The sequence below is a fragment of the Cynocephalus volans genome, chromosome 9 (genome assembly GCF_027409185.1).
Source record: "Cynocephalus volans isolate mCynVol1 chromosome 9, mCynVol1.pri, whole genome shotgun sequence".
Lineage (NCBI taxonomy): Eukaryota > Metazoa > Chordata > Mammalia > Dermoptera > Cynocephalidae > Cynocephalus > Cynocephalus volans.
Genome location: NC_084468.1, coordinates 136,617,264 through 136,633,234, shown reverse-complemented (window position 1 = coordinate 136,633,234; position 15,971 = coordinate 136,617,264). Strand labels below are relative to the sequence as shown.

The 15,971-nt window shown below is 38.7% G+C and overlaps 1 protein-coding gene across 1 annotated transcript; it reads left to right on the top strand.

Moving 5' to 3' along the window:
- The first annotated feature begins 7,801 nt into the window (after nt 1–7,801).
- FGA (fibrinogen alpha chain) lies at nt 7,802–15,397 on the top strand. The gene is made up of 6 exons (XM_063107743.1): nt 7,802–7,855; nt 9,850–9,975; nt 10,444–10,627; nt 11,764–11,909; nt 12,484–13,912; nt 14,688–15,397. The coding sequence occupies exons 1-6, from the start codon at nt 7,802–7,804 to the stop codon at nt 15,395–15,397; spliced, it is 2,649 nt and encodes an 882-aa protein (XP_062963813.1).
- Nucleotides 15,398–15,971: the final 574 nt, after the last annotated feature.

Sequence of the window (15,971 nt, the reverse complement as noted above, 5' to 3'; positions counted from 1 at the left end):
CAAATGTTTTCCCTCCTAATTTGCTCTCCTAACCGCAAAGCTGTGTTAAGGGTCAAATGAGATAATATATGAAATTGTTTCAGAGACAATAAAACAAAAGAAAATTGAGGGTTGTTTGCTGTTATGATTGGTATTGTAGCATGGGATTTAAATCCAATGTTAATTAAGTCTGGAAATATTTAAAACTAACATTTTTTGCTTTTGTTTTTAAATAAAGTTTTAATTGGGGAATCCTTTTTAATTTATAGAAAAGTAGCAAAGATATTACAGAGGGTTTCCTATACCATCACCCAGTTTCCTTTAATGTTAGCATCTTACATTACTATGGAACATTTGCAAAACTAAGAAACCAACTCTCATATGCTACTATTGCCTAACTTCCACACTTCATTCAGATTTTACCAGTTTTACAATGTTTCTCTTCTGTGCTAGGATCCCATCCAGGATACCACGTTACATTTAGCTGTCACATCTCCTTAGTCACTTTTGATCTGCAAGTTTTTAGCCTTTTCTTGTTTTTCATGACCATGACAACTTAGAGTAGTCTATTCGGATATACTGTTAGGAATGTTGTAAAATGTTCTCCAATTTAGGTTTCTCTGCTGTTTTTCTCCATAATTTTTTGCTGAATTTTATCTAAGCAAAATTTTTACCTAAACACCTTCTTTAAATTGACTTGGTTTTACTACAGAATGCCCCATTAAAACCACAGAAAATTAAATGGATCTTGATAATTAAATCACTCCCTTTTTTCATATAACTCCTTATTTATGGAAACTATAAGCGCCTTGCAGATGCTATTTCCCCAGATTTCCATATATCACTGCTAAATCAACACCAACTGAAAGATCTCCTTTGCTACTCTTAATAGAAGAACCACAGTGAAATCAGCAGAACAGTATGCTGAATACAATGATTTTAAAGTGTGTGATGTTAGAATGAATCCATGTTGTTAATATTAATACATCATTTGATTATATGTATAATGGTTTCACTTTTTAAAATAGCATTTATGCTTTAAAAACTGTTCAATGCAAAAAAATTAATAAATCTAAAGAAAGCACATTATAGGTAAGATAAATTTATCTTTAAAAATGAATTATTTAATTGATATGCAGTTAAAAATGAAAAAGAAAACCATGGGAAAAACTCAAGGACTCCACTTTCACCTCTCTCTCTCCACTTTCACCTCTCTCTCTCTCTCTCTCTCTCTCTCTCACACACACACACACACACACACACTCACACACTCACTCATAACTACTTAATGGGAAGTTTATTAGAAGTGCTTAAGTAAAAGACCATGAAAATTATGCCTAAGGACTGAAAAAAGAAAAATGATTATTTTACTATTGGAACATGATAGATCTTAATTGCAAAAATGTTAGAAAATTATTCAGTTAAATGGCCATTAACTCCAGAGACAGTTCAATTATAAGAAATAAGGTAGAGTTTTTCCTGAAAAAGAAGATTAAAGAGAAACGCAGGGCTGGCTGGTTAGCTCAGATGGTTAGAGCACGGTGCTGATAACACTTAAGGTCCAGGGTTGGATCCCTGTACTAGCCAGCCGCCAAAAAAAAAAGAGAGAGAGAGAGAGAGAGAAATGCTATATGACAAAATCAAGCAAGAAAAAAAAAAAAAGCTTTTTTGTCCTCTTCCCTTTTAAGCACAATTCAGAATCATTTCTGTGTATTTAAGGAAATTCCCATCTTCTTGCTACATCTGTAACTTCCGGGGAAACCATCTGGGTTCAAAGTATTGATGAGTTGTGAAAAAAAATGTTCCATTAGTCACTCTTACATAGATTATCATACCAACTCAGTCATTTTCACAGTAAGTGCTTGGTAAAAACAAACTTTTGCAACACCCTTGATACGCAGGAGACAAGTGGAGAAAATAACATACAGTTAAGCAGACTTACTAATGTTTTCAGAGAATCCTTTGTAGACCAGCCACTGTTGTAAAACCTCAGGCAAAGGCCCTGCAAGAGTACTTATAAATGCCAAAATATCCTTAATTTTTATAATTTAGGCATTTCAAAATTTAGAAAATAATTTTAGTACTTTCCAATTGTGCATTTAATATTGTTTTTAAAAAGTACTACCTGTCAAAGTACCCTTATCTTCTTATTAGGATAATAATAAATGTACAGATTCATGTAGATTTTTATGATAGAAGCCATCGGTATTTTTCAGAAGCATGCTGCATTTTGATACCTGAATTAAATTTGACATTTTAAGGAGAAGTTTACAAAAAAGGAACAAAAAGCAATGCAGGAATGATATATTATTCTCTGCTCCATGTTCTAACAGCACTCTGAATATATTTTACAGAATTTTCCCCATCATTTTATATTAGATTACACCATGTAAAAAAACTGCAGATATTCATTGTTTTGATCTACAATAATGGCAATTTGATATGTTTTCACTTAATTCTTAGCAGCATACTTATTTGACTTGCTCACAAATTGTAAGTGACTTGAAGGTAAAAGACTATACATTACATGCCTTTCTGTTTCAAACACAGAGCATGCAGGACGGGACAAATAGCATATATATATAATTAATGATTGTTAAATTTAAATAAATGGATAAGTGAGCAAACTGCTCTCAGAATTCAATGCAGGTATATTTAAAATTAATTGGCAAATCTGATCTTCAACAAAGGCACCAAGAAAACACACTGGGGAAGAGTCTGCCTCTTCAGTAAATGGTGCTGGAAAAATTGGACATCCATATGCAGAAGAATGAAACTAGACCCATACCTCTCATCATATACCAAATCAACTCCAAATGGATTAAAGAATTAAATATATGTCCTGAAACAATAAAACTCCTGAAAGAAAACATAGGGGAAACACTTCAGGAAGTAGGATTGGGCATAGGCGTTATGAATATGACCCCAAAATCACAGGCAACTAAAGGAAAAATAAACAACTGGGATTATATCAAACTAAAAAGCAAAAGAAACAACAGAGCGAAAAGACAATCAACAGAGTGGGAGAAAATATTTGCAAAATATACATCCGACAAAGGATCAATATCCAGAATATACAAGGAATTCAAACAACTTAAAAGTAAAAAAACATGTAACCCAATTAAAAAATGGGCAAAGGAGCTAAATAGGCAGTTCTCAAAGGAAATATACGAATGGCCCTCCTACACATGAAAAAACACTCAACATCACTCAGCATTCAGGAAATGCAAATCAAAACCACTTTGAGACATCATCTCACTCCAGTTAGGATGGCTAATATCCAAAAGACCTAGAATAATAAATGCTGGTGGAGAAAACGGAACACTCCTACACTGTTGGTGGGACTGCAAAATGGTACAGTCTTTATGGAAAATAGTATGGATGTTCCTCAAACAATTACAGATTGATCTACCATATGACCCAGCTATCCCACTGCTGGGCATATACCCAGAAGAATGGAAATCATCATGTCAATGGGATGTACTCCCATGTTTATTGCAGCGCTATTTACAATAGCCAGAGTTGGAACCAGCCTAAATACCCATCATCAGATGAGTGGATAAGGAAAATGTGGTATATATACACAATGGAATACTTACTCTGCTGTAAAAAAGAATGAAATACTACCATTTGCAGGAACATGGATGGACTTATAGAAAATTATATTAAGTGAAATAAGCCAGGCACAGAAAGAGAAATACCACATGTTCTCACTTATTTGTGGGAACTAATAAAAATAAATAAATACATATATAAACAAACAAACAGGGGGTGGGGAGGGAAGATGACACAATAATTACCATAATTCCTTGAACTGGTTAAGGTAAGTGAATAGATATGATGTTGATGGGGGAGGGAGGTAAGGAGAGGGGGAAAGGAGGAATTGGTAAAGAGACAAGAAAATCAACTACATTGTATATTGATCAATTAAAATAAATAAATAAATATAATTAATTGGCAAAGAATGGGTTGTTCCCCTCTTTTTCTAGGATGTAGCCCAGGGACAGATAATACTCCATTTTCCAAAAGAAAGCTGTTGTTTTGCTTTCTTTTGCATTTTTAAGTTGCATTTATACAATGGCAAATATCTAGATGACTGGCCATGTATTTTACTCTTCATGCATAAGTTGTGATAGTAGATATAGTTTAAAACTGAAACATAGTTACAGCTGTAAAACTTTTATTCTTTCTGTATGTATTATACACCATACTAATAAAAACGATTCCAGTCCTGCCAGATGTTATGGAATAACAAACGTGTAAATTCCTGCATTTAAAGATTTATAACTTGTGGAATATTATATTAATTCAAGAAGACAATTAAACATCTCTCTCATTAGAGCTAAGGAAAATAGGATATAGAAAATAGTCATCTTTGGGGTAAAGGCAATACATAGCAGGTTGTCGTTTAAGCAACTGAAAGTTTCTTACACTTTTTCCCCACTTTTTCACTTGTAAAGATATCCTTATTGTCACGTCTTTAGAAAAATGATACTCCTCGTATTATTTGTTGCCTGTTAATCTGCATGGCTTTCTAACCAAAACCTTCTCCTCTATAGCTTACAATACAGCTCGTTCATGGGGGAGCCCCTCCTGGTGCTCAGCCGGCAGTGCCAGGCCGGTAGGATGCCCCACAAAAGTGCCTAGTTAGGGAATTCTGGCACTAGACATAACAAGAGAGCATTCTATTGTGGGGCATTGGAACATTCTAGGAATAATAAAAACTACTGTTTCTGGGGCTCCTACTGTGTATGTCCAGCATTTTATATATGCCACTTTATATAATCCTCACAACAATCCTGCAAGATAAATATTGTCAACCCATTTTACAGATAGGTAAACCAACTCAGAGAGTTCAACTAGTTTAACCATGTCACTTAGCTGGAATCCAGATCTCACTCTCCACAAAGCCCGTGTCCCTCCCCCATCCTGTGCTGCCACCGTGCTGTGACAGCCTTCCATTTCTCCAACATGTACTGCCTGGCATGGTACTAGGCAGTGTGCCTTGGCCTCATGAGCTTAGTGAGGGAAAGACATAAAATATACAAATGAGCCCCCAAATACATATTGTCCAGCAGTGACACAGCAGTATGAAGAAAAACAAAGCGGGGTAATGGGATGAGGCGCCAGGGCGGCTGCTCTGCAGTAGGCGCTCAGAGGACCCTCGGGTGGCGCGGTCTGCAGAGGCCCGGATGAAGGCAGGGATCGCGGGGCGTCCTCGAAACGTCCGGACACGCCGCCAGAGTGGTGGCATTCAATCACATGGTATTCTGTTCATTCCCTTTCAGTCAGGTTATGTCCCACCAACTCACCTGAAGCCCACCAGGCTACACTCTGGGAGCCACCATGTTCACCTCACGAGAGGGCGCTTGCCAGGGCCCTCGGGAAACGTGTTGAGGAGACAGGCCGCGCCTTCCTGTCTCACTGTGGGGAGGCTCACCCCGCTCTCCGTGGAAACGTTGCCCTCTAGAACCCGGACGGGGCTCTCAGGCCCTCTGAGCTGTGCCGCTGCCGGTAGGAATCCCGGAGAGCCGCCTCAGGAGCGAGCTTCATCAGACAAGCGGTGAGGGAGGCGTTGCCTCGCACCGCGGCTTCCGTGCGTCTGAGCGAGCGTGGCGCCTGCACGCCTGAGGCGGCCGCGGGTCCCCTGCGCGACGGCGGAGCCCACTCAAGCTCGCTTGCTCCCCGAGGGCCCGCACCTTTGGGGGAGCGTATAAAGACCCACAAAATACCTCAGTTCTCAAGTTTAGGATCCGGTAGAGGAGATGGACAACACTCCCACAACGATAAATGACACTGGGGGTTCATGATCTAAGGAATATAGAGCAAGGGATTGCTTTTCATTGGGGAGATTAAACCAGGTGGCCTATAAAATGTCTAGCCAAGTGTCCAGCACTTACTGAACACTCAAATGTTAGCTATTACCGTTAACAGGACTGGCTTCACGTAGGAAGCAGAATACGAGGCAAGCAAGGTAAGATTGCCAGATAACTTACTGATGGAACTTCAGGTAAGAAACAACACAAAATTTAGTAGAAGTGTGACCCAAATATTGCATGAGATATACTTATACCGAAATATGTCATGAATTCAAATTTAACTGGGGGCCCTGTTTTGTTGTTTTTGTTTTTTTAATCTTCTAAGTCTAGGAAATCTAAAGATTTTTTTAGCTTTATTGAAGCTCAAAATAATTGACAAATAAAAAAGTCCATGTTTAAAGTGTACAACTTGATGTTTTAATATGCATATACATTGTGAAATGAACACTACAATCAAGGTAATTAGCATACGCATCCCTTCACATACTTAACGTGTGTGTGTGTGTGTGTGTGTGTGTGTTAAGACTTGAGATCTACCCTCATAGCAAATTTCAACCACACAATATTGTTAACTATAGTCACCATGCTGTACATTAGATTTCCGGAACTTATTCATCTTACTGAATACTAACTGAAACATTATACCCTTTGACCAACATCTTTCCATTTCCCCCACCTCCCAGCCCCTGGCAACCATCATTCTACTCTCTTCTTCTGTTTTGACTATTTTAGATTCCACATGTAAGTAAGAGCATGCAGTATTTGTCTTTCTCTGGCTTATTTCACTAAACATAATGCCTTCCAGGTTCATCCATGTTGTCTGAAAATAGCAGCATTTCCTTCATTTTAAAGGCTGAATAATATTCCAGTGTACTGACATACCACATTTTCTTTACCAACTCATCTACCAAGGGACATTTCGGTTGTCTCTATATCTTGGCTACTGTAAGGAATGCTGCAATGAACATGGGAGTGCAGATAGATATCTCTTCAAGATCCTGATTTCACTTCCTTTGGAAATACTCCTGTACTCAGAAGTGAGATTGCTGGATTATATGATAGTTTTATTGAGCCAAGGAGAAGTTTGATATGAAGAGCAGGGGAAGTAAATTAGAATGTCAAAAGGCACAGAAACAGGAAAGAAATGGTATTTTTCATGGCACTTTATGCTCTCCAGCAATTGTTAACACTTACTGAGTACCCACTCTGTGGTAACCATTGCTCTGAGGCCTTTACAAAGATTAACTCATTCATTCTTCATAAAACCATGTGTTAGGCGAACGTGATAACCACTACACTACGGAAACCCGCTTCATAAAACCATGTGTAGCGGGTTGTCACTATCCCCATTTTTAAAATGAAAATGGCATAAAGAGGTAAAGTAACTTGTCCAAGAGCACAGAGCTGGGAAATGGTGTAGCTGGGATTATGAACCCGGGGTGTTTGGCTCCTGGGGCTGCTGTCTCAATCATTTTGGATAGAGGAAAATAATCTGTTCCAAATAAGTTTATAGAAGGCCTTCTGGGCCAATCTATCACCAAAGTCATTTTTTACAGGTCACATCACCCAACCCTAATTCCAACATAAAGTGAAATGTCATTTGCTAAATCTCTCCTTCACAGGGGGTTACAGCTAGCCTACCTCAGCCACCCTCCACGTTCCTTCGAGTATGGGAATATGGGTATGTGCTCCTACGTCCTCTTTTTGTTTTCAAAGTCCCCCTATACCTGGAATGTGGGATCTTCCCCTAACTGCTGGCTGAAGAATCAAATGTTACTTTGCAACAGCTTATCGGAAGCAAACAAGCTGATGGGAATTAAGCAAGAATTTCTGGGACACCGACATTACAGAAGGAGTGAAGGATGTAGAGAGAGCATTGACTGTCCAAACAGACAAAGGTAATGATTAGCCAAACCTCCTGCAGATTTAAGTAGGATGGGAACTGGAAGTGGAGGCAACCTTCCTCTCTCTCAGCTCATGATCCAGTCCTACTCTCAAAAAAGATGTTTTCCATGAGGATCATCTGCCTGGTCCTGAGTGTGCTGGGCACAGGATGGGTATGGTCCCCTTTATTTTCTCTTCTCAGTTTCTTTCTGGTATTTATTTCACAAAGAGCCTGGAGGTCTGAGCCTACCAGGTCTATGTCTTGACATATAAGCTCCATCCAAGGGAGGCATGCTCCTACATGGGCTTGACACTTCAAGAGTACAGGGTATAACGTCCCCACAGGTGAGATCTTAGCAGACCAAGGTGGACAAATTCACAAGGGAAGATTTAACATCTGGCATTCAGACTTACCACATCGTTTTGTTTTGGTTAGTTTTTTTCAAAAAGGCAAGAATTCTTTTTGCCATCATTGTTGCTATAAAGCCATGAGGCTTTATCATAACAGTTCATAGAAAAAAATTCTATAATAAGATTTTTTTCCTCTAATTCTTAATTTCTTGCTATTCTTGCAAATAACAGGAAATAACAAGCAGAATGTTTGGTTTCAGCACAGTTTTTCTGAAAGGTTGTTTTTGTGTTTCTTCCAAGACAAAACATACAAACAAATGAGTAATCTTTGGAAACATATTGCAAAATCAAAAGAGATTAGTTGATGAGGCAATATGCTTTTTGTAAGTAATTGTATTCTTTTAAGATAACTTTTAAAAATTGCAATAATTTCTAGAATTTGGCTCTAAATACATAAAAAACGAGAAACTTCATTCAACACGGCTTCTTAAACATTCTGGTTTTATAAAAACATGACAAATATGTTCAAGGAACTCAGTTACCTCTCGGTAACTTACCCAGGAAGCGAATTATTCCAATTTAATTTTTGCCCTTTACCACTTATAAGCCCTAATGTCAGATGGTAAACATAAAAAACTAAAGAGGGTTTTCTAACTTAACTCTCCCCTTTATGATATAATAATAAGTAAAAGTATTTATGAGAAATGAAACTAAAATTTGCTAAAGTGATATTTTGGATAAGGCATAGGCTTCAAGTACTTCTTCTGTCTCCCTATTGGCATAAATATTCAATTTTGCTTATTTTTGTTTTTATATTATTTTATTCTGAGATATGTTTGAATTTATTATTTCATTTCGTAGACAAAAGGATTATACTTCTTCATTTAAACACATTGTTCTTGATTTCTTGAATTATTATTGTTAGAAGGGTATTTTTAAAAAAATTAGAATGAAACTGCAAATGTCATCTAATTATAAGAGTAAACTACTTTAGGTTTAAATAGTCATGGCAAAATCCTTGTAAGTTGGTGGTATAGAACAAAAACAGTTAAAATCTAAAAGCCATTCTCATTCATTAGGATATAAAGTCTTGTTAGAAGAATTGTTTATATCCTATTTTACCTCTTGGTTCTCAATAAGAAATTTTTTAAATCTGTATTTGTATTTATAAGGTGTTCAAAAAAGTTGTTAGTAACTGACCATTATTTTTGATTTCATCCTACTTTTTTTTTCATTCAAAATAAAAAGAAATTATTGCATGGATGAGTAAACTAAAAAGCTTTTCCAATTCTGAATTGGCCACATTTGTGTCTTCAGTATATACTTATGTACCCATCTCTAAAGGTTATGGTAGAAACTTGAAGGAGAGAAACATTAAGTTAAAAATAATGTGGGTTTTTTCCTATCAAAGCAGGAATTACAGGAGAAAGAACTCGTTGAATTTTCAATTATTTTTCTTTCTGTAGTCATAATGAAAATGAAAAGGTAAAATTTAACTAAGTTTGTTGATTCAAATAATTTTCCTTTTATACTGGGTCCTTTAAAATTCATGACATTTTTCAAATGCTTATTTAGTTCAAAAACAGTTCAGAAATTTGTACACCTTATGTCCTTTAATTCTTATAACAACACCATAAAATGAATATTAGGATTTTCATTCAAAGATAACCTGAAGCTTGTGGAGGCCCCAAAGCTGAGCTCGTTAGTCTCTGTGACAGTATCTTTTCTTCCTTGGGACTTGTAGGCATGGCAGTGTCTCCTTCTCTTCCAGCTAATGTTGTTGCTCTCTTTTGTGTGTGTGAATGAATCTTTAAAGACTGCAGATACTGGTGAAGGTGACTTTATAGCTGAAGGAGGTGGCGTGCGTGGCCCAAGAATTGTAGAAAGACACCAATCTGCCTGCAAAGAGACAGACTGGCCCTTCTGCTCTGATGAAGACTGGGTAAGTAGGGAGACTGGGGAGCAGGAGATTCCTTCCCCGTGGTGCTAAAAGGGCCCACAGGCTGACCCTGTTGGTCCCAGAAACATTTTCCAGTGGGAAATAATCTAATAGCTCTTTACATGCCAAGTTAAAGACAACAGATGAAAAGGGACCTAGTCCCAAGAGCACTGTTGAATTACCTTCCCAACTGTGGCTCATTAATGAGATGAACAGACTGGATTTTAGTTGCATGCTCAAGCAAATACTAGGAACCTGAGTATTGAGGTCTCAAGATTTTGTCAGAAATAATTTATTGTCAAGTGAACCCTCATTCCAGAATTTCTCTATGACCTCTAACTAGTCCTCCTAACTACTGTTAAGCCTCTACAGATGATCTAAAGAAATGGGGTAGAGAAACATGGAAACTTGCAAAATTGTTCTGGATCCAAGAGAAAGACACTTAATGTAATTTTCCCCCTCCACTTTCAGAACCACAAATGCCCTTCTGGCTGCAGGATGAAAGGGTTGATTGATGAAGTCAATCAAGATTTTACAAACAGAATAAATAAGCTCAAAAATTTACTATTTGATTATCAGAAGAACAATAAGGATTCTAATTCATTGTCCAGGAATATAATGGAAATATTGAGAGGGGACTTTGCTAAAGACAATAGTAAGTATTGCATATTTAGTGCTTTGACTTTATAGCAAAAACAACAACAAAAATCTTAAGGAAACATGACATCTGCTATAGCTACTGGGATTTTATTCCAAAGTATGTACTGAAGAAACACATGCCTCCATGATATCCCTGACTTTTAAGGAGGGGCTTGTTTTTATTATTTTTACAAATTAAAAGAGGTTAGCTTAGATTGTTTAAGGTCACAAAGTAAGTCAGAATTTTGGGTTGAAGACAAGAATTTAAGTGTGTTCTTTTCAAGTGTATATACTGAAAGTAAGCTGGGCCAGACCCTTGGAGTAGATGAAATGAAAGGTCAAGAGACTTGCTCAAATGCCCAAAGCTGGGATTTCAACCCCTAGACTCCATTGAGCTGATTATGTAGATGTTTAAAACTTAAACTATAGAGCCATGCTATATATTTCTCATAGGACATTCATTAGGGTCAGGAAATATTGCATCCAACCTGGGCATGGGCAGTGAGTCTAGAGGGTCCAGTTCCTGAAGACTGGCTTTGACTATTTCTTCAGGAGAAACTTGACTAATTTAATGTTAATGGTGCAACACTAGTTAGCAAGTGAGTGATACTGTTTACCCAAAAAAGCTTAGCGACAATTTCAAATCTACAGATAGGAAGAAAAACTCCTCAGTAAGAAAATGCAGTTGAGGATTTTCCCCAATTGAGGATATAATAAAATAACCGGATTATGATCAAACTAATTATTTTATCTCCTAATTACACCTTTAGAATTCCAAGGAAATTTCTTCTGTATTTATTTAGATTAATAATTACTTATAAGATGTGGTGCTGATAACACCAAGGTAAAATATTCAGATCCCCATACCAGCCAGCAGCAAAAGAACAATAATAATGATAATAATAATAATAATAATAATAACTAGTAGGACATCTTAACTGGCATCCATGGATGACTTCAAGACATAATATTGTCCAAAAATCAAATGCCTAATAAGTTTTAAACTCACAGATTAAATGTCCAGAGGACAAACTATAACCAAAATAAAATACTGAAAATATTTATAACCAAGTTTTCTTTTCTTTTTTATTTTCCAGCTATTACAAGCGAATCATTCAGCAGCTACTTCAATACTCATATTTTCTATTTCAGACAATGATAATACATATAACCAAGTGTCAGAAGATCTGAGAAGCAAAATTGAGGTCCTGAAGCGCAAAGTCATAGAAAAAGTACAGCTTATCCAGCTTCTGCAGAAGAATGTCAGGGCTCAGCTAGTAGATATGAAACGACTGGAGGTAAGCATATGACTTTGACACCAGATGTTCTTGTTTTTGAACATCAAGGAGAAGGAAGTCAATAGTCATGCACTGAATGCCTACTACATGCAAAGAAAAGTGTTATATACATTATCTACCTAAAAGTACCTATAATTTTCCCCACTCTACAGATGAAGAAAAAAGTTCAGAATTATTAAGCAAATTTTTCAAGGGCACACAGACAGTAAGTTTCAAAAGCAAATGTTCAGTTCCCGTCTGTCTGACTCCAAAGCCTCTTCCATGTCTCTAAGTCTTCAGCCTCAGTTTCTCTGAGGATCCCTTGATTAGTGCTTCGTTTCAGAGGAAATAACATCTTCCTTTTGATTCAAAGTCTAAGGTGAATCCAAATAGCTCTCATTGCTTATCCTGGCTAGCCTTGCAATACCCAACCTCTCTTCCATTGGGGATGCTACATAAATGTAAAGCAAAGAGTATTGATTGGTAAGTCTCCAAGTCAAAGGAAGGAAACCAGTCTCCAAAAAATAAACTACAAGGAACTCAATATACACGGTTTATTTACCTTTTCTCTTTATTTTTCTCCCTCCCTCTCTAGGTGGACATTGATATTAAGATCCGATCTTGCAAAGGGTCATGCAGTAGGGCTTTATCTCGTGAAGTAAATCTAAAGGACTATGAAGATCAGCAGAAGCAACTTGAACAGGTCATTGCCAAAGACTTACTTCCCTCTAGAGATAGGCAATACTTACCTCTGATAAAAATGAGCCCAGTTCCAGACTTGGTCCCTGGAGAGTTCAAGAGCCAGCTTCAGAAGGCCCCTCCAGAGTGGAGGGCATTAACAGAAATGCAGCAGATGAGAATGGTGTTAGAGAGGCCTGATAGACCGGGGAATGCCCCAGGAGACTCTACATCTCATGGAACAGGAATAGAGACAGAAAGCCCCAGGAAACCTGGACCTGGAAGTTCTGGAAGTTGGAATCCTGGCAGTTCCGGATCTGGCAGTACTGCTGGAAGTTGGAATCCTGGCAGCTCCGGATCTGGCAGTACTGCTGGAAGTTGGAATCCTGGCACCTCTGGATCTGGCAGTACTGCTGGAAGTTGGAATCCTGGCACCTCTGGATCTGGCAGTACTGCTGGAAGTTGGAATCCTGGCACCTCTGGATCTGGCAGTACTGCTGGAAGTTGGAATCCTGGCAGCTCTGGATCTGGCAGTACTGCTGGAAGTTGGAATCCTGGAAGCTCTGGATCTGGTAGTACTGGAAGTTGGAGCTCTGGGAGCTCTGGGCCTGGAAGTTTTAGGCCAGATAGCTCAGGCTATGGAAACACTAGGCCTACCAACCCAGACTGGGGTGAATTTGAAGAGGTATCAGGAAGTGTAAGTTCAGGGACAAAGAAAGAGTACCACACAGGTAAACTGGTCACTTCTACAGGGGATAAAGAGCTCTTGATTGGTAATGAGAGGGTAACCTCTAGTGGCAAACCCACCACACGTCATTCATGCTCTAAAGTCATTACTAAGACTGTGATAGGTGCTGATGGTCGCAAAGAAGTGACCAAAGAAGTGGTGCAGTCTGAAGACGGCTCTGACTGTGGTGGTGCAGTCGATTTAGGCACACTGGGTACTTTTTCTGACATAGGTAGCCTGGATGATTTCCGCCGCAGGCACGCCGATGAAGCTCTTTTCTTTGACACTGCCTCGACTGGAAAAACACTGTCAAGTGTACTCACACCTATGTTCAAAGAGTTTGATGGTAAGACCCACTCTATGCACTCAGAATCTGGCATCTTCACCGACTTGGAAGACTCTCATTACTTTGGTGTACCTGAGTTCCCTCCCGGTGGTAAAACTTCAAGTCACAGCAAACAAGTTGTAACTAGTACAACAACTTTCAGCAGAGGAGGCTCCGCACTTGCATCCAAGAGCCGTAAAATGGCAGATGAGGCTGGAAGTGAAGGAGATCTTGAAGACCTCACAGGAGGACATACCACCAAAAGAGGCCATGCTAAATCACGCCCTTCCAGAGGTATCTACACTTCTCCTTTGGGGAAGCCTTCCCTGACCCCCTAGACTAAGTTAATTATTTCTGCAAAGTGCTCCCATGGTACCTTGCACTTCTTTTCTAACCTTGAAATTGCACTTGTATATGGTTTTTTTGTTTGTGTGCTAGACTGTAAGTTCCATGGGGGCAGGGACTTTGTCCATTGTATCATCTCTGTATTCCCAAATGCCTAACAGTGCAGAGAGTCATCACTCAATAAATACATGTTAAATGAATGAATATTTCTGAAACTCAATTTTGAGTTTGTTTAACTAGTTTCTCTCACCATTCAAAATGTGTGCCACTGGAATTTGTCACTCAATTGATTAATCATGTGTTTACTGTGTGTCTCAGCTGACATTTAGATAGGTTAAAGACAAGTTGTATTAGTATTAATTGATACCTGGCTACCTTTGTTGGTTACTTGCTGTTAGTCAGTGTGTGCAAGTAAAAATCCAAATCCATTTTAGGAAAATCCCCTTTGCAATTTGTAGGTATAAATGCCCCTCAATTGCCGAAGTTCTATCCCAATGTAAATGCATTCTTTCCCCATGGAGGCAAGGAAGGAAAGAAGGAAGGAAGGAAGGAAGGAAGGAAGGAAGGAAGGAAGGAAGGAAGGAAGGAAGGAAGGAAGGAAGGAAGGAAGGGAGGGAAGGGGAAAAAAAGGAAGCTGTATTTGTCTTCTTTAATCTGGGCCATGCCTATCTTTATAAAGTAAAATGAGAGTAACTTCCTCCAACCAGCTTAATTTTTTTTTTAGACTGTGATGATGTCCTCCAAACACACCCTTCAGGTGCCCAAAGTGGTATTTTCAATATCAAGCTACCAGGATCCAGTAGGATTTTTTCTGTTTATTGTGATCAAGAGACCAGTTTGGGAGGATGGCTTTTGATCCAGCAAAGAACGGATGGATCACTGAATTTTAACCGGACCTGGCAAGACTACAAGAAAGGTTTCGGAAGCCTGGATAACGAGGGGGAAGGAGAATTCTGGCTAGGCAATGAATATCTTCATTTACTAACCCAGAGAAGCTCTGTCCTTAGGATTGAATTGGAGGACTGGACTGGGAAAGAAGCTTATGCAGAATATCACTTCCGGGTAGGCTCTGAAGCCGAAGGCTATGCCCTGCAGGTCTCCTCCTATGAGGGCACTGCCGGTGATGCTCTGATTGAGGGTTCTGTAGAGGAAGGGACAGAGTACACTTCTCACAATAGCATGCAGTTCAGCACCTTTGACAGGGATGCAGACCACTGGGAAGAGAACTGTGCGGAAGTCTACGGAGGAGGATGGTGGTACAACAACTGCCAAGCAGCCAATCTCAATGGCATCTACTACCCTGGGGGCTCCTATGACCCAAGAAACAACAGTCTTTATGAGATAGAGAATGGAGTGGTCTGGGTCCCCTTTAGAGGAGCAGATTATTCCCTCAAGATTGTTCGCATGAAAGTCAGGCCCCTGGTGACCCGATAGGCTGAAGGAGTGGGAGTGGGAGCACTCTGTTTTCTTTGCTTAGTGATGGAGAGAAAATAAGGAAGTTAAAGGAGTCAAGATTCTTTATAACCCACAAAAAATTTTCCAGGTGCTATTTTATTATTCTTTGTATAGTAGCTAAATGTAACTGAGACATATTTGTGCTATGAAAAATAAAGCTATATGAGTTTTTTAATCTTTAAATAACTCTGTGTGTTTTGACATATTGTCTTGTTTTGGTTTTGCTTTTTGGCGGCTGGCAGATACAGGGATCCAAACCCAGGACTGGTGTTACAAGCCTGCCCTCTAACCAACTGAGCTAACTGGCCAACCCAGTTTTAACATTTCTGTACAGATATACCAAGGGACATTCAGTACATCAGGAAAAGAGATTCAGCTCTTCTCCGCAACCATGAAGGGCATTGGTTTGAAAACCACCCCAAATCATTGGGCCATTGTAAAGTAAAAAAGTTATTTCATCTATTTGATCTTAATGGCTTTAATCCAATATTTTAAGTTAAAACTCACTGAATTGAACAATGGCTGACCTTTGTAGAAGAATTTGCAATTTACT